General features: G+C 42.3%; 1 protein-coding gene across 1 annotated transcript in view; it reads right to left on the bottom strand.

Annotated features, from left to right (window-relative positions):
• SYTL3 (synaptotagmin like 3) overlaps window positions 1–27,337 on the bottom strand; it is an 82,619-nt gene that overhangs the window by 37,966 nt on the left and 17,316 nt on the right. The window contains exons 3-7 of the mRNA XM_068279505.1: window positions 18,017–18,232; window positions 16,314–16,378; window positions 12,853–12,904; window positions 11,910–11,976; window positions 5,441–5,513 (exon numbers count right to left, since the gene is read on the bottom strand). Of these exons, the coding sequence (XP_068135606.1) occupies window positions 5,441–5,513; window positions 11,910–11,976; window positions 12,853–12,904; window positions 16,314–16,378; window positions 18,017–18,232 (473 nt within the window). The remainder of the gene's footprint in view (window positions 1–5,440; window positions 5,514–11,909; window positions 11,977–12,852; window positions 12,905–16,313; window positions 16,379–18,016; window positions 18,233–27,337) is intronic.

The following is a 27,337-nucleotide window of genomic DNA, read 5'->3' as shown; positions in this document are numbered from 1 at the left end:
ATAAGATAATCTTTACTAATGAATGTTGTTAACCACCCGATGTGGCACAATGGTTAGGTAGGAGAGGAATTACATGGATAGAGAACAGGCAATTGCTAAATGTATTTTTCTCTCTTCCTAGCTATGTTAAAGAGGAACACCAGTGAAAATAACATAATAAAAAAAGTGCTTAATTTTTACAATAATTATGTATCAATGATTTAGTCAGTGTTTGCCCATTGTAAAATCTTTCCTCTCCCCGATTTACATTCTGACATTTATCACATGGTGACATTTTTTTATCACATGGTGACATTTTTACTGCTGGCATGTGATGTCAGTGACAGGAGATGCTGCTTGCTTTTTTGGCTGTTGGAAATAGCTGTAAACAGTAAAAAAGCTGTTATTTCCCACAATGCAATGAGGTTCACAGACAGGAAACTGCCAGGCCCATTGTCCTGACATCACACTGTGGGAGAGGTTTCACCACAATATCAGCCATACAGCGCCCCCTGATGATCTGTTTGTGAAAATGAATAGATTAGTCATGTAAAAGGGGGTATCAGCTACTGATTGGGATGAAGTTCAATTCTTGGTCACGGTTTCTCTTTACCTGCCTCTAGCTAAGGAGGCTGTACTCAAACAAGTTTTCTGTTATAGAGACAATTGACATTCCTGTTTTTTCAGCAAGGTAGACATTCAAAGCCACCTTCAAGGATTTTTTTTATATAAGAACCTGGATAGCTGGATGGGTTGGTGAAGACATCTGTGTCTTCTCCAGGCAAATAAGTGTCCCTATCCCAACATGGTGGGTGAGTTGATACCATAAATACACTTTGTATTATGACTGAATGTTCAGGGTGTAAACCCAGAAAAGAGTAGTAGCAGTATTAAATGACTAAAGAAGGGACACAATTAAGGCTTAGATAATTTAAGAAACTCATCTTGAAAAAGGTAGAGGTAAACAATTAGAGAATAATATTTTTAATTGGCAATGGCAGATATAATATGAAGATTGTGTTTTAGTGAAAATATATAGCTACTGCAGTTTATGCTCTGAATAAATCACAAAGAAAGTTTTGTTGAGCTATTTTGGAAGTCTGGTAGGTTTTAGAGAACAGACAGCTATTATTGGTATGATTTTAATCTCGCAATAGATCTGGCATTAGATTCTTCATCAGAATGCATCTAAAACTGGGAAAGTTGTTGACGAATGCTCAACTCCAAGATGTGTGCAGGGTGCTTAATTCAAACATTAGAGATCATACTTACTTTTCAGAACTTTATAATTCATACATTAGTATTCACTATTTACTTACATTTCATGATGTTTTGCTGGATCTCAAAGAAACCTTGGAGAGGACCTGAAACTTTATCAATGAATCATTTAAAAACGGGCTCTAGGTCAGTCCTCGTCGTAGCACAAGAGCGCGCTTGCACGCGCCCACTCGACCACAAACGCCTGCTTGGCCCGCCACCTGGCCCTGTCCTGCGTCCTGTCCCAATGGCTGTCAGTGCTTGACATGCACAGTAGCGCAAAAGCACTGACACACGGACAGGACGCAGGCTGCTTAAAGGGAACCTGAAGCGAGTAAAATTATTTAAAATAAACACATGACGTAATTGCAAATGAATATTACATACTAACCTCACCGTCAGTTCCTCTCAGAAGCTCACCATTTTCTTCTTACAGTGATCCCTTCCAGTTCTGACAATATTTTGTCAGAACTGAAATATACCAGTTGCTGTCAGTTATATATCAGCAGCTGTCAGTTACAACTGGATGTGCAAGGTAATGTCCATGTTTCCCTATGGCTCAAGTGGGTGGGTGATATTACAGTTTAACAGTGTGCTGACCAGGAAGCTGTTATGGGGTAATGGCCATTTTTAAAATGGAGGATGGGGAATTTCATTGATCATAGTAGACAAATGGGACGCAGGAGAGAAGAAAGACATTGAGAAGTAGACTACACAGCATGTAAGTATGACCTGCATATGGTTATTTTGACTTTTTATTTTCAGTTCAGGTTCTCTTTAAAGCAGACCCAAACCAAACATTTTTTTTAATTCAAAATATTTAGTTGCACCACTCTGACACATACAAAGATAAATAAACACTCCTTCAAGCCTATGATCATTTCAGTGCATGCTTTTCACCCTTCTCTTTCCATAACTAGGGTTATACAGGTGGCAGCCATTAGCAATTCCTCCTTTGCCAGACACCACCTACTCCACCAGTTTTCCGGATTCTGTCCCGGCAATATGAAAGGAAGGAAAGGTATTTATTATTATAATTTAGAAAATAATTTGATTTCTGAAATCTTGTATTTTTAATTTGGGTCCACTTTAAGTAATTTTATCTATGTCAATTTGAGTGGCAGACACATCTGGAGTTTGAAATTAAATAAATCCTTTGGGGATGATGCACTAGACTGCAGTAAAGTTGCTGTGCACAGGAAATGCATGGCAATTTTAACTTTACTAATGCCAGGGGAACACCGCACAATTAACCCTTTGGCTGGGTTAACGCATGCATTGCTATAGTAACACGCTGTGAAACGCTGTGACAGGTACAGTTTAAACTAGACTTTGCATGCCCATTGCATGTTCAATTACATACATTGCATGTTCAATTATATATATATGTATAGGGATTTCTTATTTACTGATGTAGCATCAATAATAGCGCTTAGAACTCTGGTTTGAGCACTTGTTGGGAAGAGTATGTACAGGGGTGATGGGACCATTGTAACACATTTTAGATATGGTTGCATTTAGTATGGATACTGGTGGTGATGAGGTTGAGACATGTCAAGAGCTATGGTGTGCTACTACATATATATGGTGGGTATGAAGACTGGGTGATTTTATATGTACCTGCACCAGTCAGGTATATATGGTACATGTTTATGATTACTTACACATAGGGGACTTTTTGGTAGAGCACTTATGGTTAGGAGATATGCAGGTGGTACTATAAGTAGGGTGCACTTCTGTATTATTTTTTGTGTATGTAGTGATAAATATGGACACTTTGACATCGGGGTCCTCTGGTGCTTATGGAGATGACATTCCATCTGCATGAGCAGATTGACCGAGAGACAGATCTCTCTCTGATCGAATCTGATCAGAGAAAGATGTGTTGGCTGCCCATACACTGCAGGCCAATTCCTGATCAATTTCAGCATAAAAATGTTAAGGAATCGGCCTTGTGATGCCGTGTCCGACGACTTCATCACTGCCCCCCAAATGTTAATGTGCCTGGTGCCCCTGCATTAAAATCTCTCATCTGTTCAGTCGCTGCTAGTCCAGCTGCTCCTTCTTCCTCTTTTGCCTCCCATGTGGCTGCCGTCCAATGGCGCCAGTGCAGCCGCCACACGAGAGGCAAGAGAGAGATCATCTAGAATCAAGGTGGCCAGACAAGTGAGAGATTTTAATGCATGGGCACAGTAACTTCTGGGACAAAAGCGGCAGGGGGTTCTGGCGCTCACTCCAATATTGTACGCAGTTACTGCTGCACACCTGATCAACCCATGATTTTCCAGCTTGCTTGATCGATATATTAGACTGATTTCGGGCCATTTGATTGACATACTTGTTGCAGCAGCAATTTTCATCAGTTATATGATTATTAGCGGAAGAAGATAGTCGATCAGCCGCAAAATCGCTAGATGTATGACCACTTTAAAGTATACCTTAGCGCAAATATAAATGTAAAAACAGGGGAGAGCAGGCATGTGTAGTGGGCTCTCTTCACGCCCACTGCTCCCCCTCCGTTACTCTGTACCAACCCCCCCCGAACTTACTTCCTGTTCGGGAGGGTTGGAGCGGACTGCACAGGCGCTGTCTGGCGACGCGCATCCTTGATCATGCGCCCGCGGTCGGGAGCGCTCTGCACATGTGCACCATGTAGTTGTGACGTAGCATGCATGCGCAGTGGGCTCCTGGCCGCGCGATCAAGGACTTGCTTCACTGGGCATCGTCTGCGCAGTCTGCAAACACACACAGAGAATGCATTGGATAACGTGCCTTTCACATTGTGAATCAGTGTTTTAGGGCCTGTTTCCACTACACACGGTGAGGTGCGATCCTCGCATCCCACCGCCTTGCATCTAAACTGCCGCTAATGTTAGTTAATGAAACTGGGAATATGGATAGCATGCTGCAGTTTCCCGCAGTTGGTATCTGATTTCCATAGGGATAGTATTGGTCCGCATTGCATGTCGCACAGAAGCAGCTGCGGCTGTTTGTGGTGTGATGATCGCATCGCACCGCAGCAATGCAGCTAGTGGAAATTTGCCCTAATGTTTAACCCATTCAGGTTCCGTGGTTTTCACGAGAGAAATGTTCACCTCCCATTCATTAGCCTATAACTTTATCACTACTTATCACAATGAACTGATCTATATCTTGTTTTTTCCGCCACCAATTAGGCTTTCTTTGGGGGGTACATTTTGCTAAGAGCCACTTTACTGTAAACGCATTTTAACAGGAAGAATAAGAAAAAAATGGAAAAATTCATTATTTCTCAGTTTTCAGCCATTATAGTTTTAAAATAATACATGCCTCCATAATTAAAACTCACGTATTGTATATGCCCATATGTCCCGGTTATTACACCGTTAAAATTATGTCCCTATCACAATGTATGGCGACAATATTTTATTTGGAAATAAAGGTGCATTTTTTCCATTTTGCATCCATCACTATTAACAAGTTTAAAATAAAAAAAATATAGAAATATTTCATCTTTACATTGATATTTAAAAAGTTTAGACCCTTAGGTAAATATTTACATGTTTTTTTTTTTTTTTTATTGTAATGTTTTTTTTTATTTATAGTAAATATTTTATTTGGATAGTTTTGGGAGGGTGGGGGGTAAACAATTGATTTATAATGTAAATGTGTGTTGATTTTAATTCATTTTTATTTTCAGGTGTAGTATTACTTTTTGGCCACAAGATGGCGGCCATGAGTTTGTTTACATGACGTCACTCTAAGCGTAACACATGCTTAGAGTGGCGCATCAGGCAGTGAATGGCCAGAAAAGGCGCAGCTTCCGAGAGAAGCTGTCGCTTTTTCAGCGGGGGAGAGGAATCAGTGATCGGACTTCATAGTCCGATACATTGATTCCTTGACTACCGAATCCGCGGCCGGGAGTGCGCGTGCACGCGCGCGATCGGCCGCGGGGGCGCGCGGTAGCGCACATGGTTTCTGGACGTAGTTTCTACGTCCAGAAACCAAAATAGGTTAATGAATTCTTCCTCTTTAATATTCTTTCTGTATTTAATTTATTATGTTATTTAGTTTTTATATAAGTACTTAAAAAGAGAACACGTGTTCTGAAAAGATTGCATTTGTAAATACATTTAGTCAGAGGTACCTCTTCTACTATATATAGCTTACACATACTACTGCTAAAAAAGCAAGTAACCTGCAAACATGAGTTAAACACACTTACTTTTGACTTGTGTTGTGAGGGAGAGGAAGATGTTTTCCACTGATTTATGAAAACCTTTTGTCTTGTTGAGCTCCTATGAGAGAATGACAATTTTACATTTCTGCTATTTTTTACTTCTATGTCAAATATCTTATCTGGATTCTAACAAGGTTAGGTTTTCTTTGTTCTACAATAAAACTCTCCTGGTATGTACCACTGACTAATTAGCTTTGGAAGGTTAACCACTTCGCATTCAGTCGTTTTCACTTTATGCATCCGAGCAATGTTCACCTCCCATTGATTAGCCTTTATCACTACTTATCACAATGAACTGATCTATATCTTGTTTTTTCCGCCACCAATTAGGCTTTCTTTGGGGGAGTACATTTTGCTAAGAGCCACTTTACTGTAAATGCATTTTAACAGGAAGAATAAGAAAAAAACTGAAAAAATTCATTATTTCTCATTTTTTGGCCATTATAGTGTTAAAATAATACATGCCTCCATAATTAAAACCAATGTATTGTATTTACCCATTTGTCACGGTTATTTCACCGTTTAAATTATGTCCCTATCACAATGTATGGCGACAATATTTTATTTGGAAATAAAAGTGCATTTTTTCCGTTTTGCATCCATCACTATTTACAAGCTAATAATTTAAAAAAAAAAAAAATATTTCATCTTTACATTGATATTTAAAAAGTTTAGACCCTTAGGTAAATGTTTACGTTTTTTTTTTTTTTTTTAATTGTAATGTTTTTGTTTTGTTTTATTAAACATTTTATGTGGGTATTTTTGGGAGGGTGGGATGTAAACTGTAATTTTTAAATGTAAATATATGTGTATTTTATTATTTTTTTATATTTAGGTGTAGTTTTACTCTTTGGCCACAAAATGAGTTTGTTTACGTGACGTCACTCTAAGCGTAACATGTACGCTTAGAGAGACGCATGGGGAAGCTAGAGCCAGAAAAAGCGAAGCTTCCGAGAGAAGCTGTCGCTTTTTCTGCGGGGGAGAGGAATCAGTGATTGGGCACCATAGCCCGATTCACTGATTGCCTGGCTAACGAACCGCGGGCCGTGAGGCCACGGGAGCGCGCATGGCCTCCTGGATGCAAGTTTTACGTCCAGGAAGGTTAATTGGTTAATGACTAAAGGTGGCCATACACCATGCTTTCTTTATTGCACACACTTGCCACATCTATGTAATATATGAGTAAACGGATGGTTACATAGGCTCTGAAGGAAGTTTTTCCTGATTTACCACTGCTTGCTTTCAGACAACCTCCTAATGTGAGACAACTTATTATCAGAAGTACATTATCTACACCAGAAACTCCAGGCACATTACCCTGCAATAACAAAAGGTGTGAGATCTGCCCTTAAATCTTGTGCACAAGCCAAATACAAATACCAAACTCACAGAAATATCATCAAATACCAGACCAATTTTCCCGTGAGTCATCCAATGTTGTTGACGCCGGTCTGGGATGGTGGGATGTTATTATTTTGTTTGGCTTTTTTGTGACGTTCGGCGTCTGGCCACCGCTTTGGCTGGCCGCCAGACACCGAGCGGAAGTTTTTTGTATATTTTTTTCCTTTTTCTTAAATTATTTTTCTTATTCTGCATTGTTTATATTAAACCCATTAAGGGTTAGAACATGTCCACTTTTTTGCTTGAAAAGGCAAATTTTATGCGTGACCGGTATAGGCGATTGGAATGTCTATGCCTAATGCCGTGCATACACAGCTCGTTTATTGCGCCGGATCGAGCCAGCGGCTCGATGCCGGCGCATCCCCGCTCGTGCGCGCATGCGCACGGATCGATTGCTGCTTGTCCCTGCTGGCGCTTCCTTATCACCGCTCGATTCCCTGCCATTGTCCGCCGGCGGGAATCGAGCGGGTGCGGGTTGAGCGGAATGATCGGGCCAGCTGAATATTATCAGCTGGCCGGATCAGCTGGTCGATACACGGTACAGAAACGTACCGTGTACCCCCAGCATTAGACGATTTACGCTTCCGGGTGTTTTATGCATACGCATTGATTTAGCCGCATGCAAATTTCCAATGTGGATTTTCGCGTGCGTCGGTTATATGAATTTTTTCATTCATGACATGCTCTGCCCTTATTGGTCAGCGCTCCACCGGCCATTTTAAAGCGACCTGGAGCATAAAAATAGAAGCAGTTCCCCATCAGGTCCTCCTCCAGATGGGAGGGTTTACATGTAGGAACTTAGCCTGATTGGTTCATGACAGGGCGTCTAGACCATTTTGATTGGCTCCCTAGTGGAGCAAGCATTATTTAAAGCCAATTGAACTTGTATGTATTCAGAGGGCTTGTCAGCTTGAGAAAAGAGAGGAGGCTCCTCTCGAAACGTCGCACAGACTTGCTCTTTTTATGTCTTTTGATGCTTTAAACAAATAAAGAGTTTGAAATACACTTGAAGATGGTGCTGGGTCTCTTCTCTTGGAGATCCAATGTTGTATACATGATATGCTGCATTAAATGCCCCTCAAGCGTAATCTATATAGGAGAAACAGGACAAAACCTGCGCACAAGAATGAACCATCACCGCTTTAAAATTAATGAGGGTAAAATGGACACACCAGTGGCCCAACACTTCTGTGAACCAGAACACAGCATGCAAGATTTCAAAGTACTTATTCTTATGGGTAACTTCATAAATGAACAAGCAAGAAAGATTTCGGAGTACAAATGCGTGAAAAGGTTTAAGACATTAACAGAAGGTTTAAATTGTGGAATGGGATTCATGACTCCTTATGTAACACTAGCTCCAGCCTTCTGATCACCTGACATCTAACTGCTAAACAGTAACCAGCACAACTGCCATCTACGTGTTAACTATTTACCTGCATCAGTGTTTTACTTCAGCTAACATCTGGAAATATGCCTGAAGAAGGGGACTAGATCCCAGAAAGCTTGCATAATTTAACTTTATCAGGTAGCCATTAAAAGGTATTATTTTTACAAGACTTTTTTTTTTACCTGCACAGGCTCTTTTAACCAGTTCGGCCTTTCTGGACGAGCTTCCCTCGTCCAGAAAGGCACTGCTGCTTTCCCTGCGTGGTGCGCGCGATCGGGCACGCGCCTGTGCGCGCACCCGCCGCTAGCCCCCCGATCAGTGAATGGGAATATAATTCCCATTCACCGATCTAGCTTCCCCGCAGAAACACCGACGCTTTCTATCCAGAGAGCGTGGTATTTCTGCCCCCAGGAAACATCTCCCCTGCATTTAAGTTCCTGGATGCGAGATCGTTCGCATCCAGGACTTTTTTCACTGTGGCCATCTTGTGGCCAAATAGTAAACTGCACCAACATACATTTTAAAATAAACAATTATACTATTTTACATTTAAAATAGCCAGTTTCCCTCCCACACCAAAAATTACCCACATACATTTTTTATTAAAAAAAAATAAATTAAAAAAATACAATAAAAAAAAAAAACATCATAAATAGTTACCCAAGGGTCTAAACTTTTTAAATATGCATGTCAAGAGAGTATGTTATTATATTATTTAAAATTATAAGCTTATAAATAGTGATGGACGCAAATTGAAAAAATGCACCTTTATTTCTAAATGAAATATCGGCACCATAAATTGTGATAGGGACATCGTTTAAACGGTGTAATAACCGGGACAGATGGGCAAATAAAATACATGGGTTTTAATTATGGTGGCGTATATTAATTTAAAACTATAATGGCCAAAAACTGAGAAATAATGAATTTTTTTCATTTCTTGAATGAGATGCATGAGATTTTCGGCACTGCGGTGCTGAACCGGTTAATAATACATAGAAGTGGTAAGATTGAACAACAATGATTGTATGGCATATGGTCAGCTTAATGTTGAACAGCTAGACAATGAATCAGGAAATTATGTTTTCATGTGGTAAAAATTTCAGTCAAAATTTACCAGATCACTTATTATATCATTGATATATACTCACTGGGGATGGTTGGAAATGAGGTAGTAAATCAGGTCCATATTAGTGACATGATTATGATCGGTTAGTTACAGCTGCAAATCAATGTGACAACATGTGTTTTTCTTGCTGACTAGATAATCAGCGATGGCTGGACTTGTTCTGACTGCTTCCACAAATGCTACTTCACCAAAAAATACAAAACGGCACTGCTATCTGCCTAACGCTGAGAAAATAGTTATTTTCAAAAGCTTGTGCATTACTGTTGCCATATTACTGGGTTACTAATAATCATCTATAGACGCTAAAGACAACATATTAGAAAACGTCTACTTTTTAGTATATGCATATAGCTGAGGGGTCAAGATGCTGGTATAATGTAGGCAGGACTTCTAATGCTCAGGGAAATGACTGCATCATGAGGCGAAGAGTCCAGGTAATGCAGACAGTAGGAAAGCTGGAAAGAAACAGATGTGTGTACTCTGTCCAAGTTCACCTGACTATATACTGGCTGCCTGATTGTCAGGGCCGTAGCTGCCTACCATAGGAAAAAATAGGCAGTTGCCCCAGGGCTCCAGAGCCTGTAGGGGCACCCAAGTTGTCCCTCCCCCATCTTAACTGTTGCTCCCCAGGGACTCTGCAGAGTCTGTAAAGTTGGGAGGTGATTGGGGTCAGCAGCCAGCTCAGGGGCCCAGGAGTAAATTTGGCTGCAACAAAAGGCCTCTAATGACGCTTTTTGGTTGGGGGGTGTCTGGTGGGGGGCCCCCAGGCTAATTTTGCCCTAGGGCCCAATTGTTACTTGAACCGGCCCTGCTGATTGTCTATAGGTTGCACAATGAAGACCCTTCTTTGAACAGATATAACATTTGTGCAGTTAAATTTCCTACAGAGTTTGGTGATCTTTTCATAGACAATTTAACACAATTAACTCAATGGCAATTTAAAAAAGTAATATATAAAAATGAATAAAATAATACAGGACAGGAAAATAATGCTTGAACTTAGCCGCAGATAAAAAAAACAACAAATCTTACCAGAAAATCATTAAACTTGGGAGAAACATGAGTAAAAGCTGTACAACGCTGTAATGTCCCTAACAGTGCTTATTGTTGTAATGTTTACCCTATCTATTGTGCAGCGTAAAATGTTATCGCTTTATTAAAGTTTAATAATGAGGACAACACTGACCAGTTTTGCCGTGCAGGCATTCTAAAACATACATGTAAAAATTCAGGAATCAAGGTTTTGACCAAAATCAGTAGTAGGATAGGTGTATGGAGTGATACTTTATCAGACCAATCAACATCACTTAATTTGACTAAGCAGTGGATTATGTCTATGGCATGTTTAACACTTCATCAGCAATAGGGCTGCTGGCCATACACTGCTGCTGTGCATAGCATCCAGTAAAAAGCCCTAGAAGAGAACAATGAATTATTCTTGGTGGCACACCAGAGTAAATATGGGTGGGAAAATGTGGCAGCTAAAACTTTTATTAGAAAAGTATTATTCTAACGCATGTTTTCTTCAGATAGTGCAAAGTGTACAAATATACCATGATGTAAGCTATCTCTATTTGTCTTTTGATTAAAAACAGCAAAAATATATACATTACTGTAACAAAACAACCTTGATTTGATAAGAGAGTCATTGGGCCATATGCAACTCACTTTTTCAGGGAGTTTTCTCCTAGGAGATATTTTGAAATATTGTTAATAAAATGCCTTATAAGCCACCGGCAAGCAAACAAATACTCAAAATTATTTTGACAATACTTTTTCACCTACTTTTGGTACTTATTTCATTGCAAATTGCTAAAAAGTTAATTTGAAGATGAAAAATTATCTCCTAGGAGAAAACTCAGGAGAAAAAGTGAATTGCATATGGGTCATTATGAGAGGCTGTAATCACTACATCACTACGACGTGATTTTTCCAGAGATTTTTCCGATGACCAGCGGTACTCTGAGCGACAAGTGATTGTTTCTGTAATCTAGCGACGTGGGTACAGCAGCCACACCCATGGAGCTTGAAACTAACTTCCTCATCTCAGCTGCTTATCCTTCCTTCCTAATCCTCAGCTTATCTCAAAACTTTAAAGCCTCATCTACACGCTGCGATCCGGCGGCTTGATTAGCCGCCGGATCGCCTCTTTCGCTGTTTCTGCCTTATCAGTCTGCAGACAGAAAGTACACACGCTGGACTGTCGCTGGGACGCCCGCCCAGCAGGAGGGTCCGACGGACTCGTCGTTCCATAATATCAAGTGTGGGTACGAGCCTTTAGGGCCTGATTCACAAAGCTTTTATGTTAAATTATCTCACCTTATTTATTAACTCACAATTCATCCCTCCTTAAATGACTTAACTCATGATTTACCTCTCCTTATCTAACTTAACTCATGGTTTAGCTCTCCTTATTTGGCATAACTCATGGTTTAGCTCTCCTTATTTGACATAACTCATGGTTATGGAAGGATAGAACATCAAAACTGTTTTGCATTTTCAAGAAATAAAAGGTAAATACTGTTATACATTACCCCAGCGTTATAGTCATGGACAGCTTCAGAGAAAGGAGGAGGCGTGGGAGGCACAACAGAAATCTTACTGTGACATCAAAAAGAAAGCAGAATCTTATTGAATTACTTGTTGAAATACCATTTTACAGCATGGGAAGACATTTCAAGCAGACTTAGTTTTATTTCAGATTTCAGAGATTCCTAACCGTCCTCCCTCATTGTAGCAGGCAATAGCAAGGACAATACATTGTCAGCCTGACCACACTCATGGCATCTTGAAATTGACATGTCTTCTGTAATTGAGGTGTTACATCTGCACAGAATTATGTGTGGAGGAGGGAAGATTGCGTTAGGCGGCAAAACATCTAGTCCTTGCCCTGCTAGCAATGCATCTGCACAGAGCTTGGCCCTGCACTTTCAGTACAGTAATTGTACTCACCTATCATCTGCCACACATATTTGCCCTAATGGTGCCCATACATGGTACAATAAAAAGGTTCGATTTTCCTGCTTATTTCACCAAAACACTTGAATCGAACAATTATCCTGTTGTTTCAATAAAAATCTGATCGGACATGTTGGAAAAATCATTATATTCTATCTAACGTAATAATTGAACAAAATTATCTAAACGAAAAAGAATGAAAAAATTGTACCATGTCCATGTATGGGCACTCTCAGACAGATTGATCCTAATTCATTGTTATTTCTTCAGATACCATTGATTTTCTGAGCTCTTCTTATTACTATCCATTTATAAGTTATTTATAAATTAGATCTTGGATGATATCTCTATAATATTTAAATTTAAGTAACAATATTATCACCAAATATATTATAGTCACAATATAATCACCAAATTCTTGTGGAGAATGAAATCCACAGTGTATAAGGTACGGCAGATATCAAATATCTGAATCATGACATGAACAAGACAATAAAATAGTTGTTTATTATTACATACTTCATTTTTTGGAAGGTTTTCAAAAGCTTGCCACCAGTTGTTTCATGTTTCCCTGCAAAACAAAATACGCATTTGCCCCTTTAATTATATGCATTAAAACCTAAAACCAAAATTCAAGAAATCTGGCTGCTGTGTTGTCCCTCCCCCTTTCAAACTCTCTAAATACTAATACTAAATACAATATTCCTCAATAGAGATGCTCAATGTGATGCAAATAGTTCTGACTAGAATGCAAATGTAATGCTAATTGTATCCAACTTGTATTTGGGCCAATCAAATGTACTTCCTGTTGATTTCAATTGGCCCATTTAAAATTTGATTGAAATTTACATGCAAGCCATAATTATTTGAATCTCATTGACCGAATATTTTCTTTCCATTATAACCTAAAGCCTTATTTCAGGAGAATATTGTTTGGTTTTGCAAAGGGTGTTGAAGTTAGGGCATAATTCATACTATTGGATGTAAGCAAAACCAGAGAAACAACAGGCACTGCAGTTCCTAGTGTTTTATAAGACAACGGTTTGCTGGTAGCTGTAACAGGGATCGGGTATTGGGTAGCAGGAATAGCGTGCTCAAATCCAATGAAGAAACATAGTAATCAGTGTATGGAGTAGAAATGGTCAGATTGGCACATGCATCTCCTTGCTTAAAAACCGCTTTATTTGCACATTATTTGCTGTATAGCACAACATAAAAAGTTCCAGTAACAGCAAAAGTTCCCACCCGATCCTCTGGTCAGTGGGGTAAAGTGGGAGCGGTGGTTAGCGAGCGGTGGTTAGCCTGCATGTGCCAATCTGACCATTTCTCCTCCATACAATAATTCATACTATGTGACGCCAGTGGCTGTCTGTTTATATCATAAAGCAGGGCACCTATGTTACTCTCTCCATTGCTGTACGTTGTGTCGCTGATCTTATGCACTGACACTGAATGTGACAGCGATGCATTCTGAGAAAAATGCATACAGTGATGCACAGTGTATAAGCGAGAACATCAGACAGTCTATACACTTCTGATCTCCTTGCGTATTGCACATTATACTCATTGCTGAAATGCGCACAAAAATGTGTATACTATACTGTGAACAAGGCCTAACTGCTTTCTGACCCCATCTGTGAGAATTTGTTGCCCCCTTTAACCATTCTTGGGAATATCAATTTATATATTAAAGCGACAAGACTCCAAAAGAGTCTCAAAAACAGGAACTTAGAGGGGAGCAATCTTTTTAAGTGACACAGACAGGAAAAAAAAACATTTGAAACCCTTTTTCACGCTATTTCATTTTTTTTCTTAGGTTTTGGCTTTAATGTCTGCTATAGTAAAATCTAGAAGGAAAATTCAGCACTTGTGGGGAACTATGGGATAACATTCCATCATTTGCATCATCCTATACAATAATCCCTAACTGTCCCTGCATCATCCTCCTCCTGGTTGTGTATCAGTGGTTTTCAGCTACTGCACATGTGTAGCTGAATGGAGGAGGACGGGGACAGAAGGAGCGGGCGGCCGTTGGGTAGTGTTGCCATGCGCTTGCAGCGGGGAGTGCGGCGATGGCTTATGAGGAAAGCCTAGCTCCCGTTTTTAAAAGGGCATTAGGCCTAGTTCATTAATATTTCACTCAATGAATAAAGACTTAATATGGTTATTAGTATTGGTGGTCGAATTTGGCACCACAAACACATCCCTTCAGCACCATTTCAGGAATGAACAGCTGGACAGGATGCATTTCATTTAACTCTGATACTTCTTTCTTCCAAGCTGAAAGAAGGAAGTATGGGTGGGAAGGAGCATCAGTGTTAAATGAAATGCACCCTGTTCTGCTGTTCAGTCCTGAAATGGTGCTGAATGCTTATGTTCAGGTTCCAAACCACGTGGTGTCAAATCTGAACACCACCACTTATTGTTATATAGGAAATGTTATAGCTTTACATAGTTACATAGTTATTTGGGTTGAAAAAAGACATATCCCTGTTGATCCAGAGGAAGGCGAAAAACCCTTACAAGGCATGGTCCAATTAGCCCCAAGAGGGAAAAAATCCTTCCCGACTCCAGATGCCAATCAGATAAAAACCCTGGATCAACATCATTAGGCATTACCTAGTAATTGTAGCCATGGATGTCTTTCAACGCAAGGAAAGCATCTAAGCCCCTTTTAAATGCAGATAAAGAATTTGCCATAACTACTTCCTGTGGCAATGCATTCCACATCTTAATCACTCTTACTGTAAAGAACCCTTTCCTAAATAAATGGCTAAAACGTTTTTCCTCCATGCGCAGATCATGTCCTCTAGTCCTTTAATAAGGACGAGGGACAAAAAGCTCATCCACCAAGCTTTTATATTGCCCTCTGATATATTTATGCGTGTTAATTAGATCCCCTCTAAGGCGTCTTTTCTCTAGACTAAATAAACCCAGTTTATCTAACCTTTCTTGATAAGTGAGACTTTCCATCCCACGTATCAATTTTGTTGCTCGTCTCTGCACCTGCTCTAAAACTGCAATATCTTTCCTGTAATGCGGTGCCCAGAACTTAATTCCATATTCCAGATGTGGCCTTACTAGAGAGTTAAACAGGGGCAATATTATGCTAGCATCTTGAGTTTTTATTTCCCTTTTAATGCATCCTAAATTTTTATTAGCTTTAGCTGCAGCAGCTTGGCATTGAATACGATTTAACTTGATGTCGATGAGTACTCCTAAGTCCTTCTCCAAGTTTGATGTCCCCAACTGTATCCCATTTATTTTGTATGGTGCTAGACCATTGGTACGACCAAAATGCATGACTTTACATTTTTCAACATTGAATTTCATCTGCCATTTATGTGCCCATATAGCCATCCTATCCAGATCCTGTTGCAATATGACACTATCTTCCTGAGAGTTGATGATTCTGCAGAATTTTGTATCATCTGCAAAAATAGCAACATTGCTTTCTACTGCGTCTACTAGGTCATTAATAAATAAATTGAAGAGCACTGGACCCAGTACAGACCCCTGTGGGACCCCACTGCTAACAGTCACCCATTTTGAGTATGATCCATTGACCACAACTCTTTGTTTTCTGTCCATTAGCCAGTTCCCTATCCATGAACACAGACTCTTCCCCAGTCCTTGCATCCTCAAGCTTTCTCACCTCTAGGATGGAACACATACACTAACATATTCACAGAATGTCTGTAGCACACCTCGGGCAGCTCACATTAGGAAAAATTACTTTTTAATTATTTTTTTTTTGTATAAAAGGATAAAAAAAAAAAATTATGGTAGTTATGTGCCCTGGATATGGCTACTGGGGTGAATAAGAAATTCTATCCCCACCTATGTTTAGAACTGATCAAAGTTTCATATAAATATAAAATAATGGAAGCTAACAGACTGATGTGGGTAGAAAAAATTACAACTCCAAGCCCTGTAACAGGCATAGTAATTCCTCACACTTCTCAAATCTTGACTATTACCTGCAGATGGAAATTTCTTCCCTCTTTCTTCAAAGAACCAATCACCAGTCTTCAATTTTGTTTCTCTAAAATAAAAATAAAAATATCAGTGCTGTATAGTGTGTGTGTATACTGTATATATTTAATGTACTTCTGTTGCAACCTATTGCATCCTGATTACAGGTGCTTAGTGTCATAATGTCAGTACAGTGGAGGAGACGGTGTGCTGAAAGTTGGCTGTGCATAATGACATTCAGTCATGTATGAAGAGAGCTGGGGCTCTAGGGATATTTTCTGTCAGCTAACAGAGTATAATATGTCTTGTTTGTACCTATTGCCATTAGGGAAAGAACAAGAAACTGATAGAAATATGGTATAATATCCTTATCCATTTATACATACAAGTGATATCTATTTATACATACAAGTGAACGCAAACTGATATGGTTAAATCAGATAGACAGCAATCCAGTCAGCAAATGGAATATTACCAGTATGCCCACAGATGTATAATACTTTATAAAAAATATTAGTCTAAAGGTGAGGGCGAGTAGGATGTCCTGACACACATCTTGTGAGCCCAGATAGTGCAGTATATTCTGAAGTCTTGCTGATGTGAGCAACCAACTAAATTAGCAGGTGGATAATTTTTGCCCATTTCCACTCAGGCGACCTTGGGAAAAAAATTGTGTGTGGTCATTGTCTTAGAAAAAAAAAAAAGGAATTCGGTACAACCAAGGTTGCAATAAAACTGGGTTAAAACAAATAAAACATAAAAAGAACAGTTGGCTTATCTCAAAGAATGACACTAGATCTAAAATAAGGAATTTTATTTGGACAACTGGCAAATAATGGAGCCACATTTCGTGGACTCGAGTCCACTTCCTCATGCCAAGCTTTGACCACTCAAAGCTCGGCTGCATTGTGTACTGGCATAAATTATTTTTCTCTTCTGGAGTTGGGCTTTTATTTGTGCCAAAAAAAATAGAATTGTATTACAAAAATATGGTCATAATTTATTTATTAAAAAATATTGATGCTATATAAAAATTCATGCTTAATTCATTACACAGTACCAATGTGCTCCCCTAGTAAAAACTGGACCAGTGAGTCCAGTCTGCGAGAACTCTGACATTTACTAGCTACTATATCGCAATGCTCATATGTATACCCTAGGAGTATAAGCCACCTTAGGCTAATCTCCTTGGTAAATTATTAGTGCACAATTACCAGGCCTGGTTCAAATGAAATGCAAAAGTCCATGAATGACTCTGTAATTATGATACTCCTGCTGTGAAGTGTCATCAAAATACATAAACTAAATCAAAGGTGCAAATGTCCCTTTAAGACACCGGTTGCATATATTATATTATAATACTACAGAATAATTTTGCTGTTTCACTTGAATGTCCCAAACATACTGAGATACTTAACAGCCTGTTGAACTTTCCTTTCTGTACATCGTGTTGATTCACAAACCAAGGTGCTTTCTGTAACTTGTGTCAGATAATTTTTGCAGATTCCTCCACTTGAGTACAATTATGAGTACAAAGGTGGACCAAGAAAAAGAGGTTATTGACTTGTTTGCTCTACTTTGGAGAACAGGGAGGGAAGTACTCGATGGACGTATGTCTTTTTTTTTAACCCAAATAACTCTGTAAACTATGTACACTTGATTTATCAGATAAATATATGGTAATAGCTGGTAAGAGGAACATAGTTACCCGTGAGCACTGCAGACTGTACACTTCCACACAAGGTAGTAGTGGTAAACCTGGCACTCATGGCAGACTCTGTGGCTGCAGCCATTGCAGACAGCACCTCGGTTGAGAACTCTTCCTAGAGCTTTCTGGCAGCGGGCACACGATCTTTCTTGGTACTCCTTCCTGACACTTTTTGCACCTTTCCATCTCAGCTGTTGTAACTGTGCCTTCAGTTTCCTGTATCAAGCAGAAATTACCAGAAAAATAATAAACTTCACAATGAAATCCACTGATGACCAACTTACCTTACAATAGCATCAACTAATACTAATGTAAATACAGCTACAGTACTTATGGCAGAAGTGAGTCCCTAATATTCAGTTCTTCTCTCATGTAGGAAGTAGGGATGAACAACGAGATGAACATTTTTATCCTTGCATTTAAATGTCATGTAAATATAATGGAGCTTGAACTCAGACCAATAACAATTGACAAAGAGGTATTCTGATTGGTCCAATTTCAAGATGAACATAATTTAAATGAAACTTGAATGCAAGGAGAGATTATTTGCATTTCATAGCTTATCCCTACTAGGAAGTCGAAGCTGCATTAGCAAATAAAAGCTATAACAGACAGTCCCTTACTTACAAATGACTCTAGTTACATACTGTACATCTCATACATACAAACAAAAGTTGTAATCGAGACAATATAATGTTATAATAATATTGTAATAATATACTGTTGGCTATTACATATTTTTGTTGTTACAGGTTGCAGTATTGCAAAATCTGCTGAACGTAAAATACCTAGCTGCTTGGTGTCCAGAGTCAGGAGACATTTTTCTTGCTTCTCCCCCTAATGTCTGAGAATAAATCAGACACTAGAGCTCCTAGACGCTAGGAAAAGAAGTCTTCAGACTAGGAGAGCAGACTGAGGAGGTGAGTAGTTCCACCTGCTGCGCTACTCTGCCAATGGGGTCCGGGGGACATCCGGGGCCATTCTAAAATGGGGGGGGGGGTCCTGGGAGACATCCTGGGGCTACTCTGCTATGGGTGATGAGGGACATGAGGCGGTTTCTCCTGGAAAAGAACCACTAACACTGGCGACCCACAAGGGTGTGTACTGTCCCAGATGATACATCATCTGCTGACTCTGTTAAGGTCAATAAATTTGCGAATGATAAGATCATCTTTGGTATCAGCAGAGAGGGTGAACCCGCCTACCGCAGTGAGATAAAGCGAATCTGCAATTGGTGTAAAGAAAACAAGCTTGTCCTGAACACTGCTGAACCGAACTGTTGAAATGACTGTGGACTTCATGAAGTGCCCTCCCTCACTCAATCTCATCTGCACTGAGGTCACCAGGGTACCAAATTTTCGGTTCCTGGGTACAACCATCACCAACGACTTGAGATGGGTTGAAAACACCACCAAATCCCCCAAAAAGCTCAGCAAAGGCGGTTCTTCCTGAGACAACTGAGGAAGTTCACACAATCCAGTCTTTAACTGCATTGAGGTCACCAGGGTACCAAAAGTTCGGTTCCTGGGTACAACCATCACCGACTTGAAATGAGACCAATAAATCTCAAAGGAAAGCTCAACAAAAGCTGTTCTTCCTGAGACTTCCTGAGGAAGTTCGGTATGCTTTTAAACACAATTCTGAATTACATCAGTAAACACAATTTATGCTTGTTGTAGGAGATGAATCAATAAACCCAACCTTTAATACTTTACTTAAAACAGATATACAGTAGCCTGCGCTGCCTATCCACGTTTTTGTATTAGAGAAATGATGGGGGGCTATAAAACTAAACATACTTTAGTGGCAACTGAATCTACAGTATTGTCAGGTAGCGATGGCTCGAACCTCCGATTTTCAGTTCCCAAACCTCGAACGTGAACCTCCGCAAAAAAGTTCGGTTCACGCAAACTTTCGCAAACCGCAATAGACTTCAATGAGGATGCGAACTTTGAAAACTAGAAACATTTATGTTGGCCACAAAAGTGATGGAAAAGATGTTTCAAGGGGTCTAACATCTGAGTTTTTGCATGAAGCATTTTAAGGGCAGAAATCACAATGCATGCTAAATTGGATTCCTAAAGTGCTTTAAAACATCTTGCATGTGTATACATCAATCAGGGAGTGTAATTAGAGTACTGCTTCACACTGACAGACCAAACTCACTGTGTAATGCACCGCACACAGCTGACGGCCATGCTGGACTGGTGCGCACCATGGCCAGAGTGCAGGCCATGGCGGTTTTCAAGCCCATATGGTCGCCGGGCTGAGGTAGCTCAATGACAGAACAACAGTGACTGTCCAGCTGATCGAATTTGGTCTGTCCACAATGAAGCAAAGACCTTATTATCTCGGGTGTGCCCCCCCCCCCCCCCCGAGACACTCATATAGCCGTCGGTCATTGCTTCATTGTGATACGCAAGCCCCTTCACCGCGGCAAGGTAACGATCACAAAGGGGAATTGACACATGTACATGCCTTTTGTTTTGTTGTTGCAGCTGCAGTGCATCCAGAAAAATTAGGCAGGCAAGTACACACACCAGAAAAATTATTATAGCGGCTGCTGCTAGCCTGAAGTCCTGTACCCTGTTGGTGGTGGCGGGGAAGGCAGTCAAGCGGATTGCAGGCAGAGATGCTGTGTGGGGAGCGACTTCTCTTCTCAGTGACAATGCCTCCGGCTGCGCTGAAGGTCCTTTCTGACAGGACGCTTGAGGCAGGGCAAGACAGAACTTGGATGGCAAATTGGGACAGCTCTGGCCACAGGTTAAGCCTGCGCACCCAGTAGTTCAAGGGTTTATTGCTGCTCACAGTGTCTACATCCACACTTAAGGCCAGGTAGTCAGCTACCTGCCGGTCCAGGCGTTGGTGGAGGGTGGATCCAGAAGGGCTAAGGCGAGACGTTGAACTAAAGAATGTCCGCATGTCCGACATCACCATGAGATGGCTAGAGCGTCCTTGCCTGCGTGGGCATGGGAGGAGGAGGATTACTGGCAGTGACACCTTTATTCCATTGTGCTGTGACATCACCCTTAAACGCATTGTAAAGCAAAGTTGCTAGCTTGTTCTGCAAGTGCTGCATCCTTTCTGCCTTCTGGTGATTTGAAAACATCTCCACCACTTTGTGCCTATACCGAGGGTCTAGTAGCGTGGCCACCCAGTATTGCTCATTCCCCTTGAGTTTTTTTTATACGGGGGTCCCTCAAGAGGCTGGACAGCATGAAAGACGCCATCTGCACAAAATTGGATGCAGACATACTATCCATCTCCTCTTGCTCTTCCTCAGTGATGTCAGCTAAGTTCTCCTCCTCCCCCCAGCCACGAACAATACCACGGGAAAGTTGAGCAGCACAAGCCCCCTGCAACACCTGCTGCGGTTGTTCTTCCGTCGCCTCCGCCTCCTCCTCCAAAACAACACCTTCCTCATCATCTGGCTCCTCTTCCCTACCCGACTCTTCCTCCTCCTCCTCCTCCTCCCCCCTCTGTGCTGCCGCAGGTGTTGAGGAATCATCTGCTTCTGCTGAGAATTTATCCCACAACTCTTCCTCCTGTTCCTGTTCACGCTCCTCCACAGCTTGATTCACCACTCTACGCACAGCATGCTGCAGGAAGAAAGCGTATGGGATCAAGTCGCTGATGGCACCTTCACTGCGACTCAACAGTTTTGTCACCTCCTCAAATGGCCACATGAGCCTGCAGGCATTTCGCATGAGTATCCAGTACTGCGGCCAGAACATCCCCATCTCCCCAGAACATGTACTTTGACTGTAGTTGTAGAGATACTGTTTGATGGCTTTCTCCTGCTGTAGCAGGTGGTTGAACATCAGGAGGGTCGAATTCCAGCAAGTCGGGCTATCGCAAATCAAGCGTCTCACCAGCAATTTGTTTCTCCGCTGAATATCGGCAAAGCGTGCCATGGCCGTGGAAGACCACCTGAAATGCCCACACACCTTCCTGGACTGCTTCAGGACGTCCTGTAAGCCTGGGTACTTAGACACAAATCTCTGAATTATTAGGTTCAGCACATGTGCCATGCAGGGTATATGTGTCAACTTTCCCAAAATTCAAAGCCGAAATAAGATTGCTGCCGTTGTCACACACCACGTTGCCGATCTCCAATTGGTGCGGGGTCAGCCACTGATCCACCTGGTTGTTAAGAGCAGCCAGGAGAGCTGCTCCAGTGTGACTCTCCGCTTTGAGGCAAGACATGTCTAAGATGGCGTGACACCGTCGTACCTGACATGCAGCATAGGCCCTGGGGAGCTGGGGCTGTGTAGCTGGAGTGGAGATCACAGCACCAGTAGAGTAGCACTGCCACTCAGCCAAGGAGGACGACAGTGAAGAGGATGTAGCAGGAGGAGTAAGAGGAGAAGGAGAGGAAGTGGAAGCAGGCCAGGCCTGCCTGCAAGCCGTGGTGGTGTCACAACTTGGACCGCTGCAGAGCCACGTACTCCCTGCTTGCCAGCGGTCACCAGGTTGACCCAATGGGCTGTGTAAGTAATGTACCTGCCCTGACCGTGCTTGGCAGACCATTCTTCCGTGGTCAGGTGGACCCTTGACCCAACGCCGTGTGCCACAGAGGACACCACTTGCCTTTCAACTTCATGGTACAGTTTGGGTATCACCTTTTTTGAGAAATAATTGGGGCCTGGTATCTTCCACTGCAGTGTCCCAATGACCACAAATTTTCAGAAGGCCTTAGAGTCCACCAGCTGGTATGGTAACAGCTGGCGAGCTAACAGTTCCGCCAAGCCAGCTGTCAGACACCGGGTAAGGGGGTGACTGGCAGACATTGTCTTCTTCCGCTCAAAGATTTCCCTCACGGACACCTGTCTGCTGCTGTGTGCAGAGGAGCAGGAACCGCTCAAGGTGAGAGGCGGAGTGAAGGAGGGTGGCTGTGATTGTGAAAGTGCAAGGGAGAAAGCGGCTTAAGATGATGCACCTGAAGGAGGAAGAGGAGAAGGAGGGTGGCTTTTCTTTTGTGTGCTGCTTTTCCTCTGGTGCTTTTCCCATTGCAGTTTGTGCCTTTTCTCCATGTGCCTTAGGCAGTTGTCCCTACACAGCTGTTGGCCTTTCCATGGCTCAATTTTTGGTGGCAGAGAGAACAGATGGCATTGCTCTGATCTAAGGCAGACACACAAAAAATGTTCCAAACCACTAAGCCCCCCTGGGGTGAGGGCACTATGGTGGCCTCAGCAGCTGACGTTGAAGGGCATGTTGGCTGGCTGTCCATAGGTGGCGATGCATCTCGCCGGACACTGCCACCAGCTGTTTCTGAAGACGAGCTCCCTCTGCTTCTTTCAGCCTACTCCATTCTGACTCCCCCTCTGAACTGTCCCCTTGGTCATCTTGTCTCTTAGGATCCCACGTGGCATCCGTATCATCATAATCATCCTCCCCAGCTTCGCTTGCCTCAGACACCTCATAAACTGCACCAACAGCAGGTACTTCATCATCCTGCTCCTCACACGTTACGCCCATAGTGTTGCCTAACTCAGGCATATGAGGTGGTGTAACTTGCTTAGCACCTTCATCTTGTTGTAACAATAATGTCTGGGAATCAGTTTATTCCCCACCAAATAATTCCTGCGAAGTGTCAAATGCAGCGGATGTGGTTCTTGTAGTAGCGCTGGTGGCTGAGAAAAATGAGGTGTTCTGTGTTAAATAGTCAACCAAGTCCTGACAATCTTGGGAGTTGATGGGACGTCCCTTCTTCTGAGCACTATACTTTGGGCCAGGGCCGCACGAAATCACGTCAGCACGACCTCGAACAGACCTGCCGGGTGTTAACCTCTTGAGGACTGCAGGGCTAAACCCCCCTAGTGACCAGGCCATTTTTAGTAAAATTGGCCACTGCAGCTTTAAGGCGAAGCTGCAGGGCCGCACAACATAGCACACAAGTGATCCCCCCCTTTTCTCCCCACCAACAGAGCTCTCTGTTGGTGGGGTCTGATCGCTCCCCCCATGTTTATTTATTTATTTTTTTACAAATATTATTGTTGGTGCTTTTCTTTTTTAAAAAATTGTTTCTTTAATTACAGTCCCTCCCTCCCTCCCCACAGCCAGCCAATTACGGCGATCGGCTGTCATAGGCTTCCGCCCATGAGAGCCAATCGCTCTCGTCCCCCAGGACTGATCGCAGCGCTGCACAGTGTAGACAGCGATCATGCCGTCTAACAGTCTGCCGAGCGGCAATAGCCGTTCGGAGACTGAAGGCAGGGCGGAGCTCCGCCCCCCAAGCAGATCTCCTGCAAAACAGAGCCCCAGGACTTTACGCCAATCGGCGCTAGGCAGTCCTGAGGCTGCCGCCGCAGCCACGCCCCACGGCGTGACGCGGTCGGAAAGTGGTTAACAGACACCCGGCATAAATTTATTGGTATACGCCACAAAGTGTTGCAACACGTTTCACAGGTATAATCCTGCATTTTCAGGCAATAAAAAAGGGAAGCACACAATTGAAAACCAGAGACAAAAGGGGTGCATCAGATCCATACACTGTAAATGTTCATGAATTTTGTTCACATATTGCATGGTTATAATTCATCAGATTTATAAACTATTATTGTGATATATACTGGTAACACTTTATATAGCCTGTAGTATTAGTGCTATGGTATGGCTGTAACTGGCTAATATGTTGTGCAAAATGCATATAGGAATATTGGTGAAATAAAGGTTATGGTATTGCCAGGTATGTGGGAATATTGGTGAAATATAGGTTATGGTATTGCCAGGTATAGGGGAGGGAAAACAAAGATACTCCAGTGTTCGTGTTCTCCATTACTGATAAGGAGAAAAAAAATGTCCAGGCTATGAGCATCTTAAAATGGACATTGAGTGTAAGGTATTAGGAATTATACCGCAAATTCAAAATGAACTTCCGCACTTCGGCCAGAATTAGGCAACATACGACACTGGGCTACCTCTACGCGGTGTATGTGACTACGCAAGAGAATTTAATTTTGTAACGAAGACCCCAGCTTTTAACTTAGCTGTAGGGACAGCATTGATTGCTGCATGATTTTTATTAATGGATTCGCATGAGGATTAGCATGAGTGTGTTTTTTTTAAATTGTATTTGATCCTTTGTGGCTAGGATTTTATTTCACGCTCTCCCTCTTCCCCTATTAGTGATCTTAACACACAGCTTGCTGGTGTGTTCACATGGTACACATGTAGATACTAGCAGCTCCGTTGCAGGATTAGTTAGATGCACTATCTGTCCCAGGGAGGATGTTAAGGATATGTGCTCCTATTCCTTAGATAGGTTTTGATGCGCTGAATGCGTGCATGCTTGTGCTATGCATGTTACAGGGCCAGAGTTAGGACACATACGACACTGGGCTACCTCTATGCGGTGTATGTGACTACGCAAGAGACTTTATTGCCTGAAGAAGCAGGACTATACCTGTGAAACGTGTTGCAACACTCTCCACTCTCCTTAGTTTTGCAGCAAGTAGGCCTGCTCTGATCTGCACTACGAGTGAAAGTAGCCTGTACTGCGCTCCACACACTACCAGGAGCGTCATTGCTAACAAGGGTAGAGATACCCAGGAATGCATACAATACCGTGGGAGGTCTGTAACAATAATTTTATCAGTGACTGCAAAGTGTGAGTGGTAACACTGCATTCCCTTTTGTTTATATTCCTATTATTCCTGGTTTTCCCCAGGTTGCTTATTTGTACAGTACTGTATATCCAGTGCCAGGGCCTTTCATCTTGTCTTACAATGTTATTAGGCATCAACTCACTTGCAACCAGCCTGAAGAGAGCAGCCGACCATGGGTTTCACACTGATTTATGACGCATGCACCGCCCACTGTTTACTAGATCTAGAGTCAGCATCACGTAGGGGCCAAAAAAAATGTTTACTATAACAGAAGTTTTATTATATCATAGTTTACTATACCAGGCATTGCACCCATAGACTTATAATGGAGATTGGCCGGGACCTGGAGAGGTAGTTTACAAACAGAGTTTACTATAATGAGATTATACTGTATACAAGCTAGCTGGCTAGCCTGACAAGCTAGGTGGCTAACCTAAACCACACCCTATTCTCAGACTCTATCGGATCTAGCTGGTTACCTATATAACTGCACTTCAGCACTGGTTCTGAATAAAATTTCCCCTGCAATTTGCCGTTTTTCCTGCCTTACTTTATGCCCAACTGTGGCACAAGACGGAGCTGAAGTTACTTTTAAAACACTGTAATTTTGCCTCTAGCAATAGCTGGAAGCCAAATTACATCATTCCCCACTATCCATGTGGACCTAGAGGGGGAATAGTAATCAACGCCGCCGGGACTTGTACAGCAACAGGATAAGCCATATATCGGCTGTGTCCTACGCCCAAATCTCCCGGCGGTGATTTTATATGTATGCCTTCCCTGCACTGCAGTCAACTCACATCTTCCCAAGCATCTGAGCAATGTTGCCTCTGCAATTGAATGCCTTTTCAATTCTACATTCCCTGCCTCTGCTGTTACTTTTGTCCACCCAAAACACGACCCCTGCTTAAAAACAAAACAAAACCGAAAAAAATGCCAACACAATCAGATGTGATATTTCTACTCATCATGCTACTCACATGCTACATACCCCAAGCTAGAATTATTTTTGTTTCACTACTTTTATTTTAGTCCTTCAGACAGTGATTTTACCACCTCCATGTAGTAGTATGAAAGCAAACTGATTTTGAATACTATAAATAGATTGTGTAGGTCAGCTCTCATACTACATGCAAGGGGTAAAATTGGGCAATCATTGTCCAATCAAAATTGGATGTGTGTACCAGGCTTTAGGTTAAAGGGACTCCGAGCTCACCCAAAAAAAGAAAGTTGTACTCACCAGGGGCTTTCTCCAGCCCAGTGCTGGTCGGGAGGTCCCACGCCGGCGTCCTGGCTCCTCTCCTTCTCCCCGCTCCGGAATGGCTGACAGGCCGCAGCCCGGGCGACACTCGGCAGAGTGTCGGGCTGCTCCTTCCGCGTATGACGCGGCTGACGTCACACGCCGGCCGCCTCGCGTCATCACGGCGGCCGGCGTGAAAGTACTGCGCATGCGCGCTTTAATCGCGCATGCGCAGTACTTTCACGCCGGCCGCCGTGATGACGCGAGGCGGCCGGCGTGTGACGCCAGCCGCGTCATACGCGGAAGGAGCAGCCCGACACTCTGCCGAGTGTCGCCCAGGCTGCGGCCTGTCAGCCATTCCGGAGCGGGGAGAAGGAGAGGAGCCAGGACGCCGGCGTGGGACCTCCCGACCAGCACTGGGCTGGAGAAAGCCCCTGGTGAGTACAACTTTCTTTTTTTGGGTGAGCTCGGAGT

This window comes from Hyperolius riggenbachi, chromosome 4 (genome assembly GCF_040937935.1).
Source record: "Hyperolius riggenbachi isolate aHypRig1 chromosome 4, aHypRig1.pri, whole genome shotgun sequence".
In the NCBI taxonomy this organism is placed as follows: Eukaryota; Metazoa; Chordata; class Amphibia; order Anura; family Hyperoliidae; genus Hyperolius; species Hyperolius riggenbachi.
The sequence above is the reverse complement of the archived record's forward strand: the minus strand, read 5'-3'. Positions and strand labels throughout refer to the sequence as shown.